The 23,937-nt window shown below is 32.7% G+C and overlaps 4 protein-coding genes and 1 non-coding gene across 5 annotated transcripts; all 5 read right to left on the minus strand.

The window, feature by feature from the left end:
* Positions 1–769: 769 nt before the first annotated feature.
* LOC125872496 (2-alkenal reductase (NADP(+)-dependent)) lies at positions 770–3,361 on the minus strand. Its single transcript, XM_049553234.1, has 2 exons — positions 3,199–3,361; positions 770–2,050 (listed from the first exon to the last, which is right to left on the minus strand). The coding sequence occupies exon 2, from the start codon at positions 1,989–1,991 to the stop codon at positions 960–962; it is 1,032 nt and encodes a 343-aa protein (XP_049409191.1). The 5' UTR covers positions 1,992–2,050; positions 3,199–3,361; the 3' UTR covers positions 770–959.
* Positions 3,362–5,302: 1,941 nt separating this feature from the next.
* Positions 5,303–9,406, minus strand: LOC125875279 (uncharacterized). Its single transcript, XM_049556382.1, has 4 exons — positions 8,605–9,406; positions 6,754–8,041; positions 6,354–6,437; positions 5,303–5,666 (listed from the first exon to the last, which is right to left on the minus strand). Exons 1-4 carry the CDS (start codon positions 9,163–9,165, stop codon positions 5,602–5,604), a joined length of 1,998 nt encoding a protein of 665 aa, XP_049412339.1. The 5' UTR covers positions 9,166–9,406; the 3' UTR covers positions 5,303–5,601.
* A 2,960-nt stretch (positions 9,407–12,366) lies between these two features.
* On the minus strand, positions 12,367–12,439 carry TRNAA-UGC (transfer RNA alanine (anticodon UGC)). The gene has a single exon. It is a non-coding gene; the product is annotated as a tRNA-Ala (tRNA).
* A 1,418-nt stretch (positions 12,440–13,857) lies between these two features.
* Positions 13,858–15,644, minus strand: LOC125875205 (dormancy-associated protein homolog 4). The gene is made up of 3 exons (XM_049556304.1): positions 15,071–15,644; positions 14,406–14,484; positions 13,858–14,266 (listed from the first exon to the last, which is right to left on the minus strand). Exons 1-3 carry the CDS (start codon positions 15,381–15,383, stop codon positions 14,239–14,241), a joined length of 420 nt encoding a protein of 139 aa, XP_049412261.1. The 5' UTR covers positions 15,384–15,644; the 3' UTR covers positions 13,858–14,238.
* A 3,897-nt stretch (positions 15,645–19,541) lies between these two features.
* Positions 19,542–21,947, minus strand: LOC125872233 (ethylene-responsive transcription factor RAP2-12-like). Its single transcript, XM_049552949.1, has 2 exons — positions 21,596–21,947; positions 19,542–20,568 (listed from the first exon to the last, which is right to left on the minus strand). The coding sequence occupies exons 1-2, from the start codon at positions 21,822–21,824 to the stop codon at positions 19,682–19,684; spliced, it is 1,116 nt and encodes a 371-aa protein (XP_049408906.1). The 5' UTR covers positions 21,825–21,947; the 3' UTR covers positions 19,542–19,681.
* Positions 21,948–23,937: the final 1,990 nt, after the last annotated feature.

Here is a 23,937-nt window from a genome sequence, read left to right on the forward strand (position 1 = left end):
GTGAGATTATTTTATTATATTTTTTATATGAAATATTTAATTTAGTATAAATGATGAATAAAATAATATCTCACATATCAAATCATCTCTATGAATGATTATTTAGATTTTAAATTTTTAATAATCCTACTTAGGGTGTTTATGATTTGGTTTAAAATACCCTCTTATTGATGTTTTAATTTGGAATGTGGTATTATCACTAATTTTACAAAGTTTTTGTTTGTTATTAGTAGTAAAATTTCGGCAAACAAAGATGAGGTAAGGTATCAACGTAACTTCACTCAACATATTTTACAATGTTTTTTTTTTTTAAAAAAAGACATATTTGTACCAAAAAAAAGAAGTAAAAAACAAACATATTTCATTGTTTATTCGAAAACAATTTTTCTCTCTTCACGAGGTAGTGATAAATTTGTGTACACTCTACCCTCCCCAAATCCCACTTATGGATTTCTAGGTATGTTGTTTGTTTATTAATTACTCATGTGGAATGTTTAGGCTCCATTTGAACAAATAAGTAATTGAAGTTTGAAAAAAAAAAGTTTTTTAAGTTAAAATTTGAGGTTCTTGGAAGATTGAAATTGAGCGTCTATATGAGAGAAGTGGGGGGGGGGGGGGGGGGNGGAGGGGCGAGTATTCTGCTTGAAGCAGACAACATATATATATGCCATATATATATGCATTAAGCATATTATCAAAAAAAGAAAAAATGCATTAAGCAAAATCATGAAATCAAAACGTTCCCTAATTATAAATACAAATACAACAACATAGCCAGTGAAATCCCATGAGTGAGGTCGGATAGAATGTACGCAAACCTTCCTACTACCTTGTGAAGCTAGAGAGGTTGTTGCCGAAATACCCCACCATAAACACAAATAACTCTACTAAATCTGCAACAGAGCTTTATTTACAAGAACTGGCACATCAACCACCATCTAAACAATTAGTACTACCATTCATTCACGCGAAACCATCACAACTTGCTTTCCAATATTGCGACCAGAGAAGAGACCAACTAGAGCACTCGGAGCACTTTCGAGTCCTTCAGCTACGTCTTCCACGTACACAACCTTACCAGCCTTGATTTGCGGAATGATCATTTCCAAATATTTAGGATAAAGATGATAGTAATCAAAGACAAGAAATCCTTCCATGCGGATTCGTTTTGAGATGAGACAGAACAAGTTGTGCACTCCTTCAGTCTGCTCAAGGTTGTATTGTGAGATCATCCCACACACAGCAATACGACCATGGATTTTCATATTCAGAAGAACTGCATCAAGCATCTTCCCTCCAACATTCTCAAAGTAGATGTCAATTCCATCAGGGAAGTGCCTCTTCAAAGCCACGTCCAAATCCTGCTCCTCTTTGTAGTTAAAAGCTTCATCAAAACCAAACGTGCTCTTCAACCGATCAACCTTTTCTTTACTTCCAGCACTACCAACAACATAGCAACCCAACATCTTTGCAAATTGCCCAACAAGCTGACCAACTGCTCCGGAAGCAGCTGAAACAAAGACAGTTTCTCCCTTTTTAGGAGAGCAAACCTCGTAAAAACCAGCATAAGCAGTCAGACCAGGCATACCGAGGATTCCTGTATAGTAGGAAATAGGCACATCCTTGTCACGAATTTTAAACAGAGTCGGAGTAGCTGTTACAATACTATACTCCTCCCATCCAGTCCTTCCCAAAACTAAGTCACCTTTCTGGAAGTTCGAATCACCAGACTCCAAAACTTTAGCCACTCCATATCCCGTGATAGGAGAGCCAGGAGTGAAGGACTCAACATAGCCCCCCTCAAATTTCTTCATGCGGTTACGCATGTAAGGGTCACATGACAAGAAAAGATTCTTCAAAACCATAGCATTAGAACCTTCTGGAACATTCAATTTAATGGTGGTACTTTTGAATTCCATGTCCGATTCCTTAAGGTAACTGGTGACATAGTGTTTCAGAATGACCTGTTTGTTGCTCACTTCTTCTGCCATTTCTTGCTTCTTCCGTGTTCAATGCGAATGAAGGGTTGTGGTAGAAGTGATAATTGTTCCTGAGATCCATTTTCGCTTTGAGCATGAAGTTTCAAAAAATCATCCAAGTGCAGTATTCAAAATTTGTGAAGGATGTAGGACATCCTCTACACAAAAACTCGTTTTAAATTAACATAGCTAACTGCTAAGCAATAAAATCATTTTTTCACCTCCCATTTTCAATTAATTTGTATACCATCATCTAAAGAAAAAAGTGACAAAACAAATCGGGGTGAAGTGAGTATTCCATTGTATGATTCTAGTACTACTCCCAAGAATGCTAGGAAATGATCAAATGAAGTGTTTTACAAATTGGGATCAAATGATCTTGTCTGTATTTACAAGTTCTATTCATATTCTAGTAGCGTGGACAGGAGCTTGAAGTCATATAATTGTGTCATTAATGGGGGTACAATTTTAAGCCTAAAAATAACATCAAAGGAAAATTTAATTCAATAGGTGCCACAAGGGCATTTTTGAGCAATTTTCAATACGTCAAGGACATATTTGACCCTTTTCTGTTAAAAAAAATAACATCAACTGCAATGCAATATTAACAAGTTTGAACTAGCCAATTTCAATAAACAATCCATCCAATGTTGAAGCTCTTAGAGGTTTTCATAAAATAGATTCTTCCTCGTTGAACTTTTCTCTAAGAGCTGCCCAACCGATCAACTATCCCCAACTGTGAATTTGTTGGATATACCATTCAGCTCTATTAAAGTGAATTTCATTCTAACATCTAAAGGTTATGACCTAATGGTCAATGAAGTGTGCTGAGAACCATGAAGTCCCAAGTTCAAACTCCAACAAAAATACTTGTTGGTGGGAGGTGACAGTGACAGGTATCCCGTGGAATTAACTGAGGTGAATTTCATTCTAGTACTAAATAATTAGTTCATTAGGGAAATTTAGGATAAATCTTCATTTTAGTAGCACTTAGACTGACTTCAATGAAAACACAAAATTTTGCATACTAGTCATATCTACAACCAAGACAATTATGCAATCTAACTGAAAAAAATCAAATCTGAGTGTTATAAAAAAGCTTCCTGGGAATAATCATCACAAAATTGAAGTGACCTAAACGTACTGCAGAAATTTTATGAGAACATAATAGGCAAACAAACACATTTACATAAATAAATTGAAAGAATTATCAAGTTACCCTTTGTTTGGTGAACTGCTGTACTTTCGATCTTCGAATTTTGATTTTGTATGGTCCTCTCGTGAACTCCGATCAGTTTCAGCAAAATGATGCTTGTAATGAATGGGAATTGGGATCGGCATACATGGAGTCAGGTAAATGTTTACCCCTCTTCACAAATCACAAGTACTAGACTAAGGAGTGAGAATTTTGGATTTAAAAAAAAAATAAAAATTGTGGTGGTGGTGCTAGTTCTGGTGTCCAACGCTAAATTTAGATGGTTTGTAGTTGTAGTAATACTTTGGCTTTATTTGTTTTCATTAACAGTAAGATGTCTAAATATGAATGATTAAGATATTATTTTCAGTTTTGAACATTGAATAATTGAGAGGTTTATTTTTCAACATTTGAATATGGGTAACTTATTTATCTGTAAATGTATTCCATTCAAATAAAAAGTAATTGAATATTAAATATATATAGATTTAATAAAATAAAATTATTACTTGATTTAAAAAAAATATTGACGGCAGTGTTAGTCAAATGAATATGTGGTGATTGAAGATGTGTTAGTGATGTTGCTAGTTGTGATGGTGGAGGTGATTGGTTGTAGGGATCGACCACAACAGTAATAGTAATTGATAGTGGTGGTGGGGTGTCAATGATGATAGCAATGGATATAATTATAATGATGGAGATGGTAGATGTGACAATGATTGATATTAATGGCAACTAATAATCGTGATGACAGAATGGTTAGAATTCGGAACCTAAATGATGTGATTAAAAACCAAATGGACCAAATTAATGTACAAAAACAAAGTTCACAAAAACACACTTTTTAATGCGTTATACGAGACTTGGTTTACGGCTTCCCTTAAAATCCGTTATTTGATATTTTATTATTTTGAAGGAATTACACAACGCACTATTACCTCAACATAATTTTTAATTAAATTGAATAATTATAAATTACTTGTCAAGAACTTGATCATAATTAGAATTCCCTTAAGAAGGGCACATACTCCTCTAATATGTTTATAAAATATTGTACTTATTCTAACTTGCTGAGAATTTCTAAACTCACATGAGTTTATCCTATGTCTTTCTTTTAGTAGCTTTTCCCTTCAACGTTTTGGATCTAAACGTGCCTCTGAAAACCTTAACCGAAACAAAGACTACTATCAAGAACGTAGAGAAAGTAGAAGACCACTATCAAGAACGTAGAGAAAGTAGAATAGACCGTTAATCAAATTTAATATAAATCACACGTGAACAATAAATAAAGTCGCGTCACATGATTCCTTCATCTAAGATTTCTTTGGAAGAGGACTACTACAACTTTTTTAAGACCCATAAGGTGGGTGGCCTGCCTTGCCTTTCTACTCTTTAATTAGGTTACATTTGGTCGAGAAATCTCATTATATATGGATTTCCTTTTTGGCTGCCAACTTCAACAGTCACCATAGCAAAATATTCATTTCTCCTTTGGCCTTTTCTGCATAATTGATTAAAATACACTACATTTGCCTAGTATATTTCCCAAGCAAAATCAGCACAAGATCATCAACCACCATCTAATCAGAAAAGTACTATTACAAAGTATTCCTTATGGGATTCGTTTTTGTGAAGTATAATCCTATATATATAAGTACTTTCATATAGATGTGTCATTTCCAGCATAATATGCTTCTCTAAAGCAAATAATAGACGCGTTGATCCCTACTTAGTTGGAATCAGCTACACTTGTTTCGTGCTATTCAGGAGTGTTCAGATGATTCGTCATAGTTAGGTGGACGATTATTTAAGCTGGAGAAGCAGGGCACATGCTGAGTTATTTGAAACTTTGATCTTTCAAGAATTTTGCATGTGCTCTAGCTCTCCAGCTTAATTCTCCCGCCAATTCCTGCATTCAAATCTCATGTTACGTTGAGTTCAGGTAAGTCCTCGTTAATTCAATATAGTCTTTAGCCACCATTCTCTTCATGTACATGAAATATTAGATCTACAATTACTCGTGAATAAAGTAGCTCAATACTGAACATAAACCCAACTTCTGATATTTACAAAAATCAAGCTTTGATACGTACTATACATGTATAGTACGTATTACATTGAAGTTGAAGAATGGTCTAACTGTCAATATTACATTAACATTAAGCCAGAGGGAACTGTTCTCTCAAGGCAATAAACAATCTTATATACCGAAACAACAAGAAATAAAGCACAAGCAAGGCCTAACGAGCCCAATGATACGTACTATACATGTACAAGAATAAAGTGTATTTAGATGATTATAGGCTGTACATAGCACACACATACCTCAAGCTCTGGCTGAAAAAAATACTATGATTTGAAAATGTGTGTCATCAAGACAATTCCATGTGTTTTACATATCGCTGGAACCTTTGTCCTTCGAGGGACTTATCTTGGCTTCGAGTCCTTTCCTTTGCTTCTGAATGACGACAAAGAAAAGAATGATCTTGGAGCTGTGAAATGGTAAATAAATTAAAGTTAACATGTAAATACTTGAATTACTGAAGCACAAAAACTTGTACCAGCTTCAAACTGATTTGTGCAATACAAAATATTGAAAAGTTCAAGATTTGTTAAATATCTGATGATATACTGCTTCATTGTTGATCAATGTAATACATCTTTAAGGCATTGGCTAATAAGAAAGACATATAAGATGATGATGAAACAACTGTACTTCTTATGCTTCTCCCTTCGTTTCAATTTGTTTGTTTATCTTAACATGGAGCTTAAGAAAGTAAAGAAACTTCTAAATCTTGGTGGTTTTAAACTAAAGATAAATATACTAAATGTCCTTTAATCTTGTGGTCTTAAACATGTCATTGAAACTAAAGAGTTGTCAAAAAAGGAAAGATGCTTCCTTTTTGAAACGGACTAAAAAGAAAGTAAGTCAAACAAATTGAAACAGAAGAAGTAATAGATAGGGGAGTACACTTTGACTCAGGAAGTATATAGATAGTTGCATAAAAAAATGAGAGCTGCTGTGCACAATTGGTTATTTTAAGGTTTTGAAGCTAAGTGTCAACTACGCCGATGGAGGCTCCTACTCTTTTGTTTCTTCTAATGGTGGAATTTATAGGATTAAACAGAAAACACAGAAAAATAAGTTGAAAAACACCAATTATATTCTAAATGTTCACCCTTTATTGAGCTTCCTGATAAATGATTCTCCCTCGGTTTGAAGTTAGCTGGAGGTGCCGGAATAGACCTGTGCAAGGATTGAATTGCCAGAAATAAAGTACATTGAGTCAGTTAATTAAAATCAATGAGCTTCAGACCAAAAGTTGTTAAGGATTACTGAATAATAAGATCACATGAAAAGGTGTACTCATAAGCAAAATAAAATAGAAAAAAAACATTAGCTTAACCTTCCCAAAGATGCTCATTTACATCTACATGGCTTCAAGTATACCAACAAACAATTGCAACAGTTGTTTGTTATTATTCAGATAAGTCCGATTCAAAACAATTAACAACTGAAGTTTAATCAATTTTCGGGGAGCCATTGAATATCAATCAAAAGGAAACATCATATCTTACCTCGTTCGTTTAAAAGCACATCCTCATATAAGCTATCATTAGAGCAATGGTGACTATCATGTCCATTTCTTGTGCAATCATCTCCTTTAGAGGAAGTTGCAGCAATCCAGTCTTTAACCAGACTATCTGCATCAGGGTTTTTCCTCCCAAACTTTAGTAATCGCTTAAATCCTCTGGTCTTATCCTTCCGTGAAAGACTTTGAGAAGATTTTATGATATTGATTGGATTCTGACCTGTCGTTCCCCATTTCTTCCTCGTTCTAGTAGCACCATTCGCCTGTGTTGAACTCAGAAAATGTGAATCCCAGGATGTAGGACTTCCCACAGGAGAGTCTAAAGCATCAACATCAGACATCTCATGAGTCTGTGAGACAGGACTATTTAGGAAGTTGGAAGGCACAGAAGAAGGTGAATATCCGGCTTCCGAAGCATAGCAAACTTGAGAAAGTGATCTCAGTAAACGTCTATTTTCTGGTCCAGGATTTTTCTTCTCCATCTTATGACTCGGTCTTGGTGCCCCAATATCAAAATTTTCCTCAACTGCAGATATCATGTTCTCAAATTCATCCACATCTCTACCCATTGAGTCCCCAGAATCCAATTCCATGTCATCAACATCCTCATCATCGTTGTGCGTAAACGTAGATGCAATGTTAGAACCCCTTGTTGTCTCAGTCAAACCACCTCTTGAACTGAAATCAGCATCTTTTCCCTTCTTTAGTGAAGTCTTTGTATCCGAAATATTGGAAAATTTATCACTGAGACTCTGTCCCATCTTGTCCTTCACAGATTTAGGAGGTGCTGACATTACACACTTAGGACTTTGTTCCATTTTGTCTTTGTCAAATTTGAGAGGTGCCAACATAACACCCTCAGAATTCATAGCAGAGCTTTTTCTTAAGGACTGTGAGTGCAGTAATTTGCTACGCGAATAAGGTGCACGAGGAGTTGTTTTACCAGCTGGAGAATAAGGCTCAGCATTTTCCTTTCTCATGTAAGACAAGTTTGGAACGGATTGTGCAAGTGGACTTTCAGCTTGAGATCTTTGCCGACTGGAAGGACTACTAGAAACCTTCATAGGAGACCTCAGAACAGATGCTACTATGTTCCGAGGTTTGGACGAAGGTTTGATTGGTAAATTTTGTTTCTTCCTCGGAGTAGTAGTATGCTTAGAAACTTCTTCCAAAGATGTTTCACTAGAAGACCTGAGTACATCATTCCTCTTCTGATTCATGAATTCAGACATATCTTCTCTATCATCACATTGCTGAAAGAGTACTGATTGTTGCTGTCAAATGGAATTAACTTTATTCAATATTCGTGACAAGATTAAAGGAAAAAAAATAACCTAATCAACTCTAGGATTTAACAAGAAACAGAAATGCCTACATACTGTGAGTGAAAATTGTTGAATCTATACAACAACAACAACAACAACAATAACATACCCAGTGTAATCCAACAAATGGGGTCTGGGAAGGGTAAAGTGTACGTAGACCTTGGTACAGAGGTTACTTTCGATAAACCCTCAGTAAATTATTACATCTATACAACAACAACGCAAATCAAGTGTAATCCCACAAATAGGGTCTGAAAAGGATAGAGTGTACGCAGACGGTACTCCTACTTTTGAGAGGTAAAGAGGTTATTTGCTCAGCTAATTGCAGCATGTATACAATAACGGAAAAAAACAACATAACCAGTGTATCCCACAAATATGGTCTAGAGAGGATAGAGCGTACGCATACCTTATCTCCTTCCTTGACAAGTAGAAAGCCTAACTATTTCCGATAAACCCTCAGCTGATTATTACATCAATTAGTAAGTAAACTAAAGGAACTAGAATTATACCTGATCTCTGCTAAAAATTGAGCCGGAGTTAAACGATCTGCGTCTCTCAATAGTCTTCATTTGAGCTGTACTCCTCTCAAGACAATCCTCCATAGCCCTCAGCTTCGCTTCCTTCTCCGCTCCTTTAGTATTCCATTCATCCCTAAGTTTCGCATCCCTTTTCTGCATATACATATCATAGAATTTCCCCGGAGAACCCGCAAAACCAATTAACTCATGATCAGAATTTTTTTTGTCTATATTAATACTATCATTGTCAAATACTTGATCCTCCAGAAAGGCACCGCCGGTATTGTCAATAGCTGATGGCCAGCTTTGCATGTGACCATGCCTACTAGTTTTGCTTCTAGTAAAATAATTAGATTGATAATTTCCAGCTGACGTAGGAGTGCGCAATTGATGCTCTGCGAACAGCTTTTCGAGTTCATTTGCTTTTATTTTCAACTCATCATTCAGCTCCTGGTTTCCTTTTGATTGCCGCACCCTTCGAAATTGCTCCGCAGACGGTATGATTAATGAATTGATTCTTTCATTTGCCATATGAGACGATGGGTACGACATTATCCTTCCCTTTTATAATACGAATATGGGTGTTGTGACGATGGTTGATGGATGAGGAGGAGTGTTAAATCTCCTCCTCCTCGTTCACCTCGTGATTATCAACAATGGTGACTTTTGTATTGCTTTTGTGGTGATCAAGTTAAACGTTCAATTCTCAGGTACGTAGCAATGGGGAAGGGAGGGAGGAGAGGATATTGGGATGATGACACGTGGAGGGTTGGGATTAGTCTACGTAAGAGGGGGTGTTGCTGTTGTTGTGTTGGGAGGGATTCTCGGCAAGGTAGAATGGGGCCGGATCGATCATGGGGCCGGATCGATCCAGTTGGTTCGTTGATCTAGATAAATGGACCTGGACCTCTTTGATGTACATGTCCCATCCATATATAACAAGGGGATTTTTCACAAATTCCACGGCGTTAAAAAGAGCAAATTACATTTATCTCTATTCTTTTTCAAATTACAAAAATCTCTTTAATTTGGTAGAATTCGTATACATCTCAAAATGTCCCCATTTTGAATACATCACGCAACGTTCTGATATATCGTGTCTCAGTTTCGGATTCATCACTCAACTTCGCGGTACATCGTATGTGTCCCGATACACGGCGTAAAGTGATGTATCCAACTGATATATTGCGTAAAGTGACGTATACGACCGATATATTGCGTAAAGTGATGAACCCGAGAATAGGAGAGACTTGGGATTTTTGTAATTTTTTCAAATGGTAGGGAGTTTTAAAGAATATGGTAAAATAAGTTGTGTAGTTAGGTAATTTTTCGATATGAAAAGACTTCTAATGTTTATTAATCCCACCACGTTACTCTTATTTCATGGTGATCTTTAATTTTTGTTTGTGATCTTTTATTTTTACTTTTATTGCACATTTAATGAAAGTTTGTGAGTCAACAGATTTTATATGATTTAGCTCATTTTGCTTCATGGGGCATAAGTTTTGTGGTATCCGATTTGTAGGGCAAGACTTCTTTAAAACTTTTCTTGGGGCATAAGTTGGTCACTAAACTTATATTATGTGGCATAACTTTTGCCACTAAACTTATGCATTGGGCATGGTTTATGTCACTAAATTTATGATCTAGAGAAGTATTAGAGGAGCTTGTTAAATTCAAGTAATGCAAATACATAAGATAAAATATCGAGTTCGGAGTCAAAAGGGTAAAAAAAATTGTCAAAAATTCTAAAAGGGCACATCAAATTTTTTAAAACCAAAAGGACAAAATCGCTCCTGACGAAGCAATTTCCCTCTGACACAATTTTTAAAATTTTTTTATTTTTTTTATTTTCACTGCTAGGGCAGCGATTTTGTATTAAAAAAAAATTGTATTAAAAATCGCTACTAGGGCAACGATTTTGTAAATTTTATTTTTATTTTTTTATTAAAAATTGCTGCTAAAAAAATATTAAATTTTATTAAAAATCGCTGTTGTGGCAGCGATTTTAAATCAGAATTTTTTTTTCCTTACACATCGCTGCAGGGGCAGTGTTTTTCATGCCTAGTGCTATTATTTTCATGCCTATTGTTAATTATTAATAATATAAAAATAATAAACAAGACGGACAGTATACTCAAAAAAATTGTTGAAGCATGAGAAAAATTGAATTATATATCATAAATAATAATAAAAGAATATTAAATTTGAATTTTATTTTATTTATTTTTTAATTCTTAACCAAAATCAAGAAAAAAAGATTTTTTTTTTTTGAGAAAATCGCTGCTAAGGCAGCGATCTTAGCAACGATTTTTATTTTTTTTAATCGTACGACAACTTTTGTCAAAAGAAAATCGCTCCTGAAAATCGTACGACAACTTTTGTCAGAAGAAAATCGCTCATGAAAATCGTTCGACAACAATAAAATTTAATATTCTTTTATTATTATTTATGATATATAGTTCAATTTTCCTCATGCTTCAACAATTTTATTGAGTATATTGTCCGTCTTGTTTATCACTTTTATATTATTAATAATTAACAATAGGCATGAAAATAATAGCACTAGGCATGAAAAACGTTGCCTGCAACGATGTGTAAGGAAAAAAAATTCTTATTTAAAATCGCTGCTGTGGCAACGATTTTTAATTAAAAAATTATTTTTTTTACAAAATCGCTTCCCTAGCAGCGATTTTTGTCATTGTGTCAGAGGGAAATCGCTTCGTCAGGAGCGATTTTGCCCTTTTGGTTTTAAAAAAAATTGATGTGCCCTTTTAGAATTTTTGACAATTTTTTTTACCTTTTTAGCTCCGGACTCATAAAATATCCTTGCATACTATATTATTCATAACCACCTCAAGTTAGAAGAAAATTCATGTGAACATACTTGATCCAATTTTACATGTTATAAAATGAACCCTATGTTAGGAAAAATATATTTTGTGATACATGAATTGTATTTGATATATGTATAGGAAATTAATTTCTCATATGTATTATTTAGTTTGTTCATGAACTAGGGAAGATGGAAGTTCATGAACTAGATTGGAAAGGTAACAAATATCTAGAATTAAACCATGGTACATGTACTAGAGAGATACATGTCAAACATATTTTTGAAACGATATTGATTGATTATGTAAGTCGAATAGAATAAAAAAAAATTATTGTCTCACTTGTCTTCAATTAAGAATTTAATTAATTGAGAGTGTTTCTCCTCACCTATATTTCATCACGTGTTACACTCTAGATCCACAATTGTAAAGGAAGTATGTGTTACAAGCTAAATCAATCCTCATTACAGGTGAGAAATGGAGTTAATTTTCTAGATGGTCATTCAAATATTGTGTCTATAAATACCATTTTTGTGTTTTTTAAAAATAATAAAATCACTCGATTTTCATTATTTTTCTCAATCCTGATTGACATGTCATATCATTGAAATATCATATAATTTTATAAATAATGAATTTATTAAATCCATTTAGTCAAACTCATGTCTTATACCTGATCAAATATGATGTCGTTACAAAAATACATTAGTGACTGTGGGTAATTCCCAACACTTGAATTACAAACTTGTAGACATAAAGAAACTAGGGCCGTATACTTTTCAAATTTAAGTTATATATGTAAAAAATTATTTTTAGCTAAACTTTAACATGTAATGACATATTAGACACATAAAATGTAAATGTAAATGGAAACGAATTTGGGTTAAATCTGAAAAAGAACTACGTACTAAAAAATTAATGGAGATGCGGGGGATCGAACCCCGTGCCTCTCGCATGCAAAGCGAGCGCTCTACCATTTGAGCTACATCCCCAATTGATGACTTTCATCGGTATCCAACTTATTTAACTGTATTATTTGTATCATCCTTAAATCTCTTTTCGAAAATGACAAACTGGGACGAATGGAGTATTAATTTTGGTAAGGAAAAGGCTCAAATATGCCATCTAATTTTAACAAAGGATCATTTATGTTATCCGTTAAAAAGTTGGCTCATATTAGGACCGAAATAAGCAGGTGTAATGCGGAAGCTAGCAAAGCAAACCTCGAAAGACCACAAGTAAGAAGACAAATGAGAAACACATCAAAAGAGACAGATTTAACGTGGTTCGATCAATCGACCTATGTCCACAAAGGAGATGAGCAATCCACTATAAATATGAGAGTACAAAATATAGAGAGAAACAACCTCAACCAATTCACTCGGAATACAAGGAGGTACACAAAATTCTCCTCCATAACCGCGACTCTCAAAACCCTAGGACTACATTGTGAATGTTGATTAAGTTAGAAGGAACAAGCCTATATTTATAGAGTTCTAAAACCTTTCCTACAGGAAAAGGACTACTCAAAATATTAAAACCTATTTATGGTAAGAAATCAGGGCAAATAAACCCCAACAACTCATGCCATTTTTGTTTGAGAAAAGACTCATCCATGCCAAAATTTGTCAAGTGAAATGGCATAAATGAACTAAACTTTTAATGGATGGCATAGATGAGCCTTTTTTCAAAGTTCGACAAAAAATTTGAACCTTTTCTCTTTTTAAAAAAAATGATTTTAATGAATGACGTGGCCGTATTATAATTGACCACGTGTAAAAAAAGATTTTGCAAAACGGAAACTATTTTTAGTCAACAAAAAATGACATGGATGAACCTTTTCTCAAATGGAGATGACATATATGAGCCAAACTTGTAAAGATGGCATAGATGAACCTTTTGTTAAAGCTCGGTGATATATTTAAGCCTTTTCCATTTTTAGTAATTCAACTCTGTATCTTTCGTTTGTAATTAAAAAAAAAGAAAAAAAAAAGATGTCTTTCAACTATATAATATAAAATAACTTTGCCCTTCGTTGATTTTTTTTAATCATAAACGTGCCTTTATCATTGGTGGGGTGGCTTAAATTTGCCTCTCAATTATGCAAACTAAGAACAAATTTGCACATTGCTTAAATTTGGTCTCAAATGTACCCTTGTTGAATAATGTTTTTCTTTTTAGCTTCCCACTCTGTGTTTGATACATGTATTGGGGTCTAACTCAATTTGAATCTACGCATTTCATTCTCAAGGGTTCAAACTTGACACCTTAATTAGAGAGAAAGGATCTCAACTATTCCACCACAACCCATGTTAGTTATCATTGAATAACTTGCTCAAATTTGTCCATCAAACCATTCATAAGAACTACACTCCATGTTATATACACAACAAAAAAAAGAAGAAGAAGATAATTACACCAATATATTAACTAACTTAGAGCTTCATTCAAGTATTTATTGAAAGAGCATTATTAAGGTGGAGTACATCAAACTCACAACCATATTATAAAAACAAAAAATTAAAAAAGCATCACTCCAAACAGATGGAGGAAGCAGTTTATAAGAAAAAAATTAGTTAAAATCTCCTACTTGTAGTTTCTCTCTCCCTGATATTATTAACATAATCATCATCTATTTGTTGCAAGAGATTCCTTCACTACTCTGGAACCTTCTTATTATTATTTTGGTTATATACACTAATTAATATGTACATATTAGTAATAATTATACACCATTGCAGCAGTCATTTCTTCACACAAAAATAGTTTGTTTGTTTTTCTGTTTCCCTGGTCAACGATCCCAAGCACTCAGCACAATCCTGCAAATATAAAGAGTCAATTATTAAGTTACGCAAAAAAAAAAATGCGCGGATTGAATTGACTTTGGATGGATTAAATGACTGAGTTAATAAATAAATAGATTATTAATCCGCACAAGCGAACGATTAAAAAAATTACCAATCATAGTTGGCAGAAGAAGGTTCCATATTCGCTTTTCCCTTTAGTTGCTTCCTGTAATTCCTCCGTGGTGTACTTGCTATACAAAAATCCAAACGTCAAAAAAAAGAATTAAATTATCAAACATCTAACACCTCAGATTTTATTTTATTAAAAAAAGTATCATATTTGCTTCTATAATTAGTATACAAAATATTTTAATGTTAACCTCAACTATAATTTAGAGTCATTCATATATTTATCGTTAACAAATTGTCTCCTATTATAGATTTCAAGCATAAATTGAGTAAATTTTATGTCTAAATCCTTTGAGAAATATTCAAAGAATTAGGATCAAGGAACAAATATAAGAACGATATATATATATATATATTAATTTGATTTTAGCTGATATTTATATTTTTTTAAAAAAAATTAAATATGAGCAAGTAAATATTTTTGTATAAAATTAAATAAGTATATGCCTTTTAAATGATAGCTTAGGTGAGATACACTCAATTAATCTATATATGTTCACGTAAAATAGTGTGTCTATTTGTTCAACTTATGTACGTTCAAAATTAAAGATCTTTAAGTTAAAAGACATGTTTATGATATTTCGTAGCGGAGGTTAAAAATAAAATAAGAGGGAAGAAAGTAGAATTAATTGTGGAAAGAGGACTAACGTGCAAATGGGGAATTTGGAGCGCTAGAAAACGCCGGAGAAGATGGACCAGATCCAGAATCCGGCGTAGAATTGCCAGAACGGCCACAAGTTGAGTTGCTACGGAGTATCGTAATGCTCCGGGAAACCGGCATCAGATCGTCGCTAGCGCCGCCGCCACCGCCGTGATGGTGAAGGCCAAGCTTGGTGGGAGACGGCGGAGCACTGCAGGTAGAGCGTCCGGCGAACGAATTGTACTTGCGGAGTTTTCCTAAACCCGATTCCGGTGCCGGGCCGGCAAGTGTGTCGTCCCATAGCTTGTGAAGAAAACCCATTATCAATCAATTAATGAAAAAAACACAAATGATTTGAATTAAAAAAAAACAAAACTCTTAATTAGTAACTTAATTTTTTTTCTTTTTCTTTTCCTAATTTTTTTATTTTTTTAATTTGTAACAACCGTAATTGAGGTGATGCTAAACGTCTGAATATATTGTAAGGCGGGGGACACCACCAGAATGCGACTGTTACAAGTTTACAAAGAGAGAGGTAATTTATTAGACAAATTAAAAATTAGTAGATGAAATTAATTTAATTAATCTCATATTATGGTGTTATTAGGCTTTTTATAGAAGATTTTGATGGCTGGGGATATCCGGCTAGTATGGCTCTCTTTCATTGATACTATTAGTGGTGCATTGTTTAATTTATTTGGGATCTCACATTTTAGTCTAACTCGCAACGAATTTAGAATGTGAGAGGGATTTATCTGAATTCCTCGTTCGTTAAAAAATATAATGTGAGGTATTAAATTTTTTTATATTCAAAATTATGTAATTTATGAGGGGAAAAAAACACCTCACATGAAACTCTTGTCTAATGGTTGATGAGGGCATGGAGTAGGTAATACTCCTTGCGTTTTATTTTAATCGCCGAACAGAAGTATTTAAAGTATTTCTAAATTTAGTGTGAATTATTGATTTTATTTTTAAATTATTATTAATATTAAAACACTTATTTACTTGATTAATTGAACTTAAATATATTTTCATCTCGTAAATATGGGTGAAATATACTTCTAAATTCTCGCTAAGTTTAAGGTGTTTTTCATACTTCTCTCAGTCTTTTATTCAGAGTCACATGTTCTTACAAGAGTTTGAGATCACTTGTTACATTATGTGGCAGATTAGGGTAAATTTAGAGGTGTTTTCAACTTTTCTCTCAATCTTTTTATTAAGAGTCTCATATTTTTACAAGAGTTTGAAATCATTTATTATGTCATCTAGTAAATTTAAATGTATCTAAGTTTAATTAATCAAATAAAAAATAAATTTTAAAACGATCAATAATTCAAAAATAAAACTAACCGTCTATACCAAATTTAACCTGTTTTCAATACTTGATGAATTGAATTGTTAATTCAATGGCAAAGAAGGACCCTGAAGAACTTTGGTCCAAGTACATGTGGGGTTGATTCCTGCTGGGCGGATTTATTTTTCTGTTGATCAACAGAACACTTCGCGGATAATCAAGACTTCTCTTGGAAATTTTTATAATCGATCGAATGTTCGAACTTATATTAAAGCTCTAATTAAATTTAAATTAGAGCATTGTAGACTCCATTTAAGAATAATATTATCAATAGAAATTTTTTTAATATTCAAAATTCAAACTCAACACCACATCTAGATAGATTACTTTCCTAACTTTTCTCATTATGAAAAAGTCGGAAAAGAAAATATCGGTGTTTGATTGTGCATATTTTTATAAGATATCTTTTTAAAATTTACACATAAATAAATCATAAGTATCTCCATAACTATAAAATAATTTCATTAAGAATACATAAGAAATTAAAATTAAATTATTTTAAATTAAAATATTATATTATACTTCCTACCGTCCCATTTTATGTGAGGTAGTTTGACTCGACACGCAGTTTAAGAAAAAAGAGAAGACTTTTAAAACTTGTGGTCCAAAATGAATGATAGAAATTTGTGTGGCTGTAAACTATTTCATTAAGGATAAAATAGACATTTTATAATTGAAAAGTTACATAATATAGAAATGTGTCATATTTTTTAAACTGACTAAAAAGGAAAGTAAATCACATAAATTGGAACAGTTGGAGTTAGGGGTGTTCACGGGTTGGTTTGGATCGGTTATTGGTCAAAACCAAAACCAAATCAACTTAATCGGTTTTAAAATTATCAAAACCAAACCAAACCAAATATAATATACATTTATCGGTTTGGTGATTATCGGTTTTGGTTTGGTTCGGTTCGGTTATTCGATTATTAACCATACACAAAAATAAAAGAAACAATTCATTTAAAATGTGAAAAAAGTGACAACAATCCATTCAAAACGAAAAATAGTTAGAATGACTTAAATTACTGAACTTTCGATCACTAAATTTACTATCAATAAAACTTTAAAATTCACTATATTGGCCTAGAAGGAAGAGACAATAACATTTTCAGTCCCACAATGAATTGTCATAGACACTCATATACATGAAATCAATAAGATAAATGTTTCATCTTGGGCATTTTTGCTTTTAATAAGTAAATTATAAAGAAATTTTAATGAAAATATGTATAAGATCTTTAAAATTGTTTATAAAAATAATATATTAAGTATGTATATTAATAAAATATATGTATATAATTCATCGATTCGGTTTGGTTATTTCTTCGGATTTTTTTTAATAAAACCATAATCAAACCAAATACTATCGGTTTTCAAAAATCTAAAACCAAACCAAATCAAACCCAAATAAAATCGGTTTTAATTTATTGATTTGATTTAGTTTTTCGGTTTGGATCGGTTTTTATCCAAACCGTGAACACCCCTAGATGGAGTATTATTTACTAAGACAAATTAAAAAATGAAAATTATATGTCGACATACTCCGTATGGTAAGATAAGAATGGAAGTAATATTCATTCCTCCATGACAACAAATAAGACACCTTTTTTGTTACCAATTAAAAAAAAACATACCTTTTCTCAGTCTAATCCACCAAATGAATAAAGTAAGCAGTGATGCACTAGCGGATGCGACTGTTCTTTTCTTAATTAGAGATCTTAAATTTAAAATTTTGGGTATGAAACAATCTTTAGTAGGGACTTTGGAGTGTTTCCGCTAAATAGGATCCTAAGTCACGCGAATTTAAAATAATTGAGCTCTAATACAAATATCAAACACGAAATTAAATAAAAAAAAATTAATGATCTGAACCTTCCACTTGGGGCACATCTCCAAACAAATTGGACCCCACTATCACCACTAGCCACAAGCCGCCTTTCCCCCTTTCCAATTATACCCCTATGGATAAATTGTCTCATTTACCCTCACATATTATCATTATCATATGAGATAAGATCAAATATTAATTACTACGCCCTCCGTTTCACAAAGAATGACCTGGTTTGAGTTGGCACGGAGTTTAAGTAAATAAAGAAGACTTTTGAATCTTGTGGTCCTAAATTAAAGTTATGTCAAATGTACAAAATTGCCCTTAATCTTGTGGTCTTAAACATGCCACGTGGAAAGCAAAAAGTAAAATGTTACCAAAAAAGGAAAGAGGTCATTCTTTTTTAAACTGACTAAAAAGGAAAGGAGGTCATTCTTTGTGAAACGGAGGGAGTATTATTTTTAATATATACATATATAGCTGGAGTTAAATCTCTTATTTCTTCGTGTTTACTTATTTATATTTGATTCCTCAAAAATTTCTAGCTCCGCCTCTAACTCAACAACAGAGAGAACTTTTATTTGTAATGAATTCTAGATGATCCCATTTTAAATTAGTCGAGAGTAACAAGTTTCAAATGCTAAATAATTAAATAAGATAAATTAAAATAAGTCGGGTCTTTCCTGGAGTTGGCACAACTCTTTATGATCTCAAAGGGAAGTACGTATTCCACTTAATAATACGTCTTTCGTCTCAATTTATATAATAAAGTAATTTCGATTAAACATCGAATTTAAAAAGAAAAGATAAGACATGTAAAATTTATAACTATAAATAATTTTATTAAGAATAAAAAAGAAAAATTAAAAATGAAAGTATATCATGCAGAGAATTTAATAAATCATTTTTGGTATGTGCCACAGATTCTGGAAAATTGACATTATTGATCAATAATGCACAAAAGCTTGTGACAGGCTAGCCTCTATCTAATTAAATGACTCTTTCTGATAAGCATAAGCACAAGATTTTTAACAGAATGATCGATCACGCAACTTACAATTGTAAATTAAACAATACTACAATTTAGTTAATCATCACGTATCAGTAAAATGCTAAATTCAAAATCTCTCATTCATCAAGTTAGGTTAGTTTTACCTTCGCCAACGCAGCATATGCTTTGTGACTGTAGGCCATCGACTAATGAAAGCAAGGATACATACATACATACATTTATCAAACGAGTAAAATTTTGAATAAAGACTAATGAAAGCAAGGATACATACATACATACATTTATCAAACGAGTAAAATTTTGAATAAATTAATACAATACATATTAGTCTTAGTTTGGAGATAACGTAAACGCAAACGCAAACTTCACTCAAATGAAGCGTTATTTACAAAACTTAGCAAGGGAAGACGTTTATGCAGAGCTTAGTAGGCGCCTCCCATTAAAGAAGGTACATCATCGAAGAACCAGAGGTCCATGGCGTTTCCACCATCCTGAATTGCACTTGTATTGAGGAAGGCATCAACTGATGCATCCCCATTTCCCTCAAGATATGGGATCTGCAAGAACTTCATCTGGGATTCAAAAGCCGATAGCTCTTCAGATAGCGTGTTCACAGTGTTACCGTCATCTGTCAATGAAGTGCTGGAACAGGACTTCAGTTTTTTCTCTGGTCTGGCATCTTCATCAAAATGAGTCTCATTGGTTTCAAGAACTTCTGACAGAACAGATGAGATCTCTGGAGTCCTTGCACACGGTTCACCCCAACCGAAATCAGAGCAGTCAAAAGTGTTACTTCCTTCATCAGAGCTGAAGTAAACATTTGTACCAGCTGAAGGGGAAACTGAGCCCAGTCCCATATCTCCAGCAGTAAAACACACGTTCTCATAGCTGTACTGCTTTGTTGCTGGTTTCTCTTCGAAAAAGCTGAACGATTCATCAGATCCACCATCCAGGTTATTAATATAAGTCATGTCGGGCTGAACTGTGTTCAGGGTTTCCTCACGAAGTGCCTCCTGGGGATTTTGCTTAACAACACGTCTAGAAACAGACACTGGAGCTTCATCAGGAAAGTTCACCTTAGCTTTCTTGCCTCTGATCCTTCGCGCCTCAACATCATAAGCTCTGGCTGCTTCTTCAGCAGAATTGAAAGTTCCAAGCCAGACTCGAATCCCTTTCCTTGGATCACGTATTTCAGCTGCCCACTTACCCCAAGGACGCTGTCTGATCCCCCGGTACTGATTCTTCCTCTTTCTCTTGGAGGATCTGTCAGCATCACAGTTTGAATCAACAGATCTCACAGATTTGGAGCCTTTAGAAATAAAATGAATTAACCATCTCAGTCAGTCATAATAGCACCCAAATTCGGAACAATCAATCAGATAGAATGACAGATCAGATACCACGAAAGTGAGAAACATAGAGCACTCATGCAAGGCAGGTTCTCTTATCTCACTAGTACTAGAGATTACTTATCTTTCAAAACACATGCAATAATATGTTCTCTGCTGTTATTTACGCCAAATTACTTCTATTTTTGCTATCAACATCATGTAGCAAATCCTCTGGAGATAGAAAGTTTATCATCTAGAGAATCAGAGTTCATCATCTAGAAAATCTGCTATATAAATGACCACTTTACAGTCAAATTGAGTCCTAATTAGGAATCTATGATCCAAAAAACTAGATCTCTCGCAATCTTGGGTTTATCATATCAAACAGAATTATAAAAAGCTGACCAAATTCTTTCATCTGGCGCTAACAAACCCTCTGATAAGATGAGAACCGAGGCTACAGGAAACTTTAAGGAGGCCCAAAAATCTAACTTTGTTTGAACACCAACCACAATCCACAATTGCATAAATTACTTAGGATCATCTGTTATCTTAAATGTTCCTTCCTCCATTAATTAGGAAGAAAAATAGCATCTTTCTCCCCTTTTTACAATTCGCAAACATACTATACCCAAAAGTAATCTTTTTTCTCCTCTTAAATGTATATTCACATACTAAAAAGGGGAAAAAATCAATCGAAACCGCAATTTTAAACCCCAAATCACCTAAATCAGTATATTCAACACCAAAATACTCAAACTAAATTAAGCTCTACAAATGAACCACGCAACACTAACCAACTCAGGCGTGTTAGGTAAGACCCAAAATCTTTCCTAATTTCATTGAATCAAATCATTTCGAGGTGATTTTTAAAGCATAAAACGTATTTAAACACGCAAATAAAACAACCAGTTTCAGAAAATCATGGTAACATTTTCAAAAGCTAAAAGGAATTCCTACCTACTAGAAGCTGAAAAAAAAAACAGATGAGAGAAGAGAAAGTACCGAAGGCCTTGACATCCTCATCATCATCAGAGTAATCCTTGAAGTGCTGAAAGTCAGCTTCAAATTTATCTTCAAGGTCAACAAACTTAGACCTCAAGGGCTTTGAGTGGTAATTACTAGGGTTTTTCTTCTTGTTCAGATCGGATGTACCCCATAGAAAATCGGCGGTTAACCGGCGAGAAATCCGGCTAGGAGGTACCAAATCGGAGATAATTGCACCACCACACATAGCTTTTGCTTTCTTCTCAAAACTGTAAAAAAAAAAAAAATTGCAGAGAAATTTTTAATGGAGAAAAAGTTCAATTTGAAGAGAGAATGTACTTTAGTTTTAGAAAGTTTATAAGGAATCAAGTATTTTATATAGAGAAAAAAAGTGGTCCGAGAACTCGGCAGGAACGAGGCGGAGTAAGTTACGTTTCTACCCCTAACGAAGGTGCTCAATTACGTCTTTTTTTAAAAAAAAACCAAAATACGGATCGATGTCAAAATTAATGCGTTATGACATAACTTGTCTCCTAATTTATTTAAGATCACGAGATTAAGGAAGTATTTCCTTGTAAAATTGGGAACCCTAATTTTAAGTTTATAATTTGAAATTAATGTCTTCTTATCAAATCTCAAGTTATGAAAAAATAGAGTTTCAAATTTCAAATTCTTTTTTGTTTTTAAACTAATTTGATCTAAAATCTATATTCTGAGAATTTTATAGTTTATAAAAGGGATAAGGGTCTGAAAAATATTTCAACTTTGGTCAGATTTGTTGTTGCGATACTAAACTTTCATAAGGACCTATTACCTCCCTAGACTATTTAATACCGTATTGTTTACCCCCTGAACTATTTAATAGTGTATTTTAAAGGTATATATGTGTCCACGTGGACACATTACTATTTATAATTTTGCATTATTTTTTATGTCCATGTGGGCAAATATATATGTTTAAAATACGGTATTAAATAGTCTAGGGAGGTAATAGGTCCTCATGAAAGTTTAGTATCGCAACAGCAAATCCGACCAAAATTGGGATATTTTTCAGACCCTTATCCCTTTATAAAACTAGACTTGTTAATTTAAGTTTTGTAAAAAAGATAACTCAGAAACGATGTGAATAAATTATTTGTAACATGTGAAAACATTGTATTAAAAAATAACTAATTGTTATTGTTGTTTTTAAGATTTGTAAAACTATGTGGATATGAAATCTTGTAATGCATGTAATTACAAATATGTCTTTATAAAATAGTTCTTATGATTTTTTGTTACCTTGTTTACAAATTATGATGGCTCAAATTTTGTAATAGCATGTAATTACAAATATGTATTTATAAAATAGTTCTTATGATTTTTTGTTACCTTGTTTACAAATTATGATGGCTCATTTGATAAGAGTTGAAAAAGTTTTGATAAATTTTGCATTTAGTGCTTTAGTCCATATTGATTCATTCAAACTCAATTTAATTACTTGTTTACTACTAAAATTAAAATTAAATTTATCTTTGATTATAAAATTGTATCTTTATTATTTTTTAAATAGAAAAATAGGGATTTTTTTTAAAAAAAAAAAGGATAGTAACTAAATTAACTACTTCTGCATTATTTTATTTATCATCTCTGGTTTCCCACAATTAATTTTGTTAAGAAAAATTAAAAAGACAATTTACACATTTTAAAACTATTTTCTCTTTGAAAAAAGTCCCACGATACATCAAATCAGGCGGTGATCAATGAATAAAATAATAATTTAATTTATTACTTTTTAAATATACTAATAAAATTTGATACTTTGAAAATATCTTGTAAAATGACTATAATAATGAGTAATAAAGTTAAATTATGTAAGATTTATATTTTTATAAATCTGTTATAAAAGTTAATATTTTTATATTTGAAATTAAAATTATGCAAATACTTTTTTTTTTCTAAAATGAAATTATTTATAGTTTCATAAATATTATGATATAATACTTTTTATGCTTAAATAATATTTTGACACATGTTCAATTTCAAAAATCTAAAAAAAAACTTTATTTCTAAAAACCCTATCAAGTCAAAGGGTCAATGGTTTTGTATCCTTTACAAATTTCTTTTTAATTTTATATTTTGTTATAAAATATAATTAAATAAATAAATAAAGTACACATGAAAAAATATTTACATAACAATTTTAAATAGTAAATCAATGCCTATTTCCTCTCAAAGTAGTGATCATATCAGTAGTAAACAATTTTATGATATTCCTATGTTTTATACTATTTAACTCAACTTGACTTAACAATTTTTTTAAGAAAACTTTTATTATGTATTTATTTGACTAAATGAACTTCGAGCCTTGGGTATGAAGA

This window comes from Solanum stenotomum, chromosome 8 (genome assembly GCF_019186545.1).
Source record: "Solanum stenotomum isolate F172 chromosome 8, ASM1918654v1, whole genome shotgun sequence".
Classification (NCBI taxonomy): domain Eukaryota; kingdom Viridiplantae; phylum Streptophyta; class Magnoliopsida; order Solanales; family Solanaceae; genus Solanum; species Solanum stenotomum.

Bases quoted from the DNA above. Each gene is read 5' to 3' on its own strand.
- LOC125872496 (XM_049553234.1), bottom strand. From the start codon at position 1,991: ATGGCAGAAGAAGTGAGCAACAAACAGGTCATTCTGAAACACTATGTC.
- LOC125875279 (XM_049556382.1), bottom strand. From the start codon at position 9,165: ATGTCGTACCCATCGTCTCATATGGCAAATGAAAGAATCAATTCATTA. The intron at 6,438-6,753 runs GTAAGATATGAT...TATTTCTGGCAA, and splicing joins TGTGCTTTTAAACGAACGAG to TTCAATCCTTGCACAGGTCT. The intron at 5,667-6,353 runs GTGAACATTTAG...ACCATTTCACAG, and splicing joins ATCAGGAAGCTCAATAAAGG to CTCCAAGATCATTCTTTTCT.
- LOC125875205 (XM_049556304.1), bottom strand. From the start codon at position 15,383: ATGGGTTTTCTTCACAAGCTATGGGACGACACACTTGCCGGCCCGGCA. The intron at 14,485-15,070 runs GTTAGTCCTCTT...ATTTTTGTATAG, and splicing joins TCCAAATTCCCCATTTGCAC to CAAGTACACCACGGAGGAAT. The intron at 14,267-14,405 runs GTAATTTTTTTA...TTATATTTGCAG, and splicing joins TCTTCTGCCAACTATGATTG to GATTGTGCTGAGTGCTTGGG.
- LOC125872233 (XM_049552949.1), bottom strand. From the start codon at position 21,824: ATGTGTGGTGGTGCAATTATCTCCGATTTGGTACCTCCTAGCCGGATT. The intron at 20,569-21,595 runs GTACTTTCTCTT...TTATTTCTAAAG, and splicing joins TGAGGATGTCAAGGCCTTCG to GCTCCAAATCTGTGAGATCT.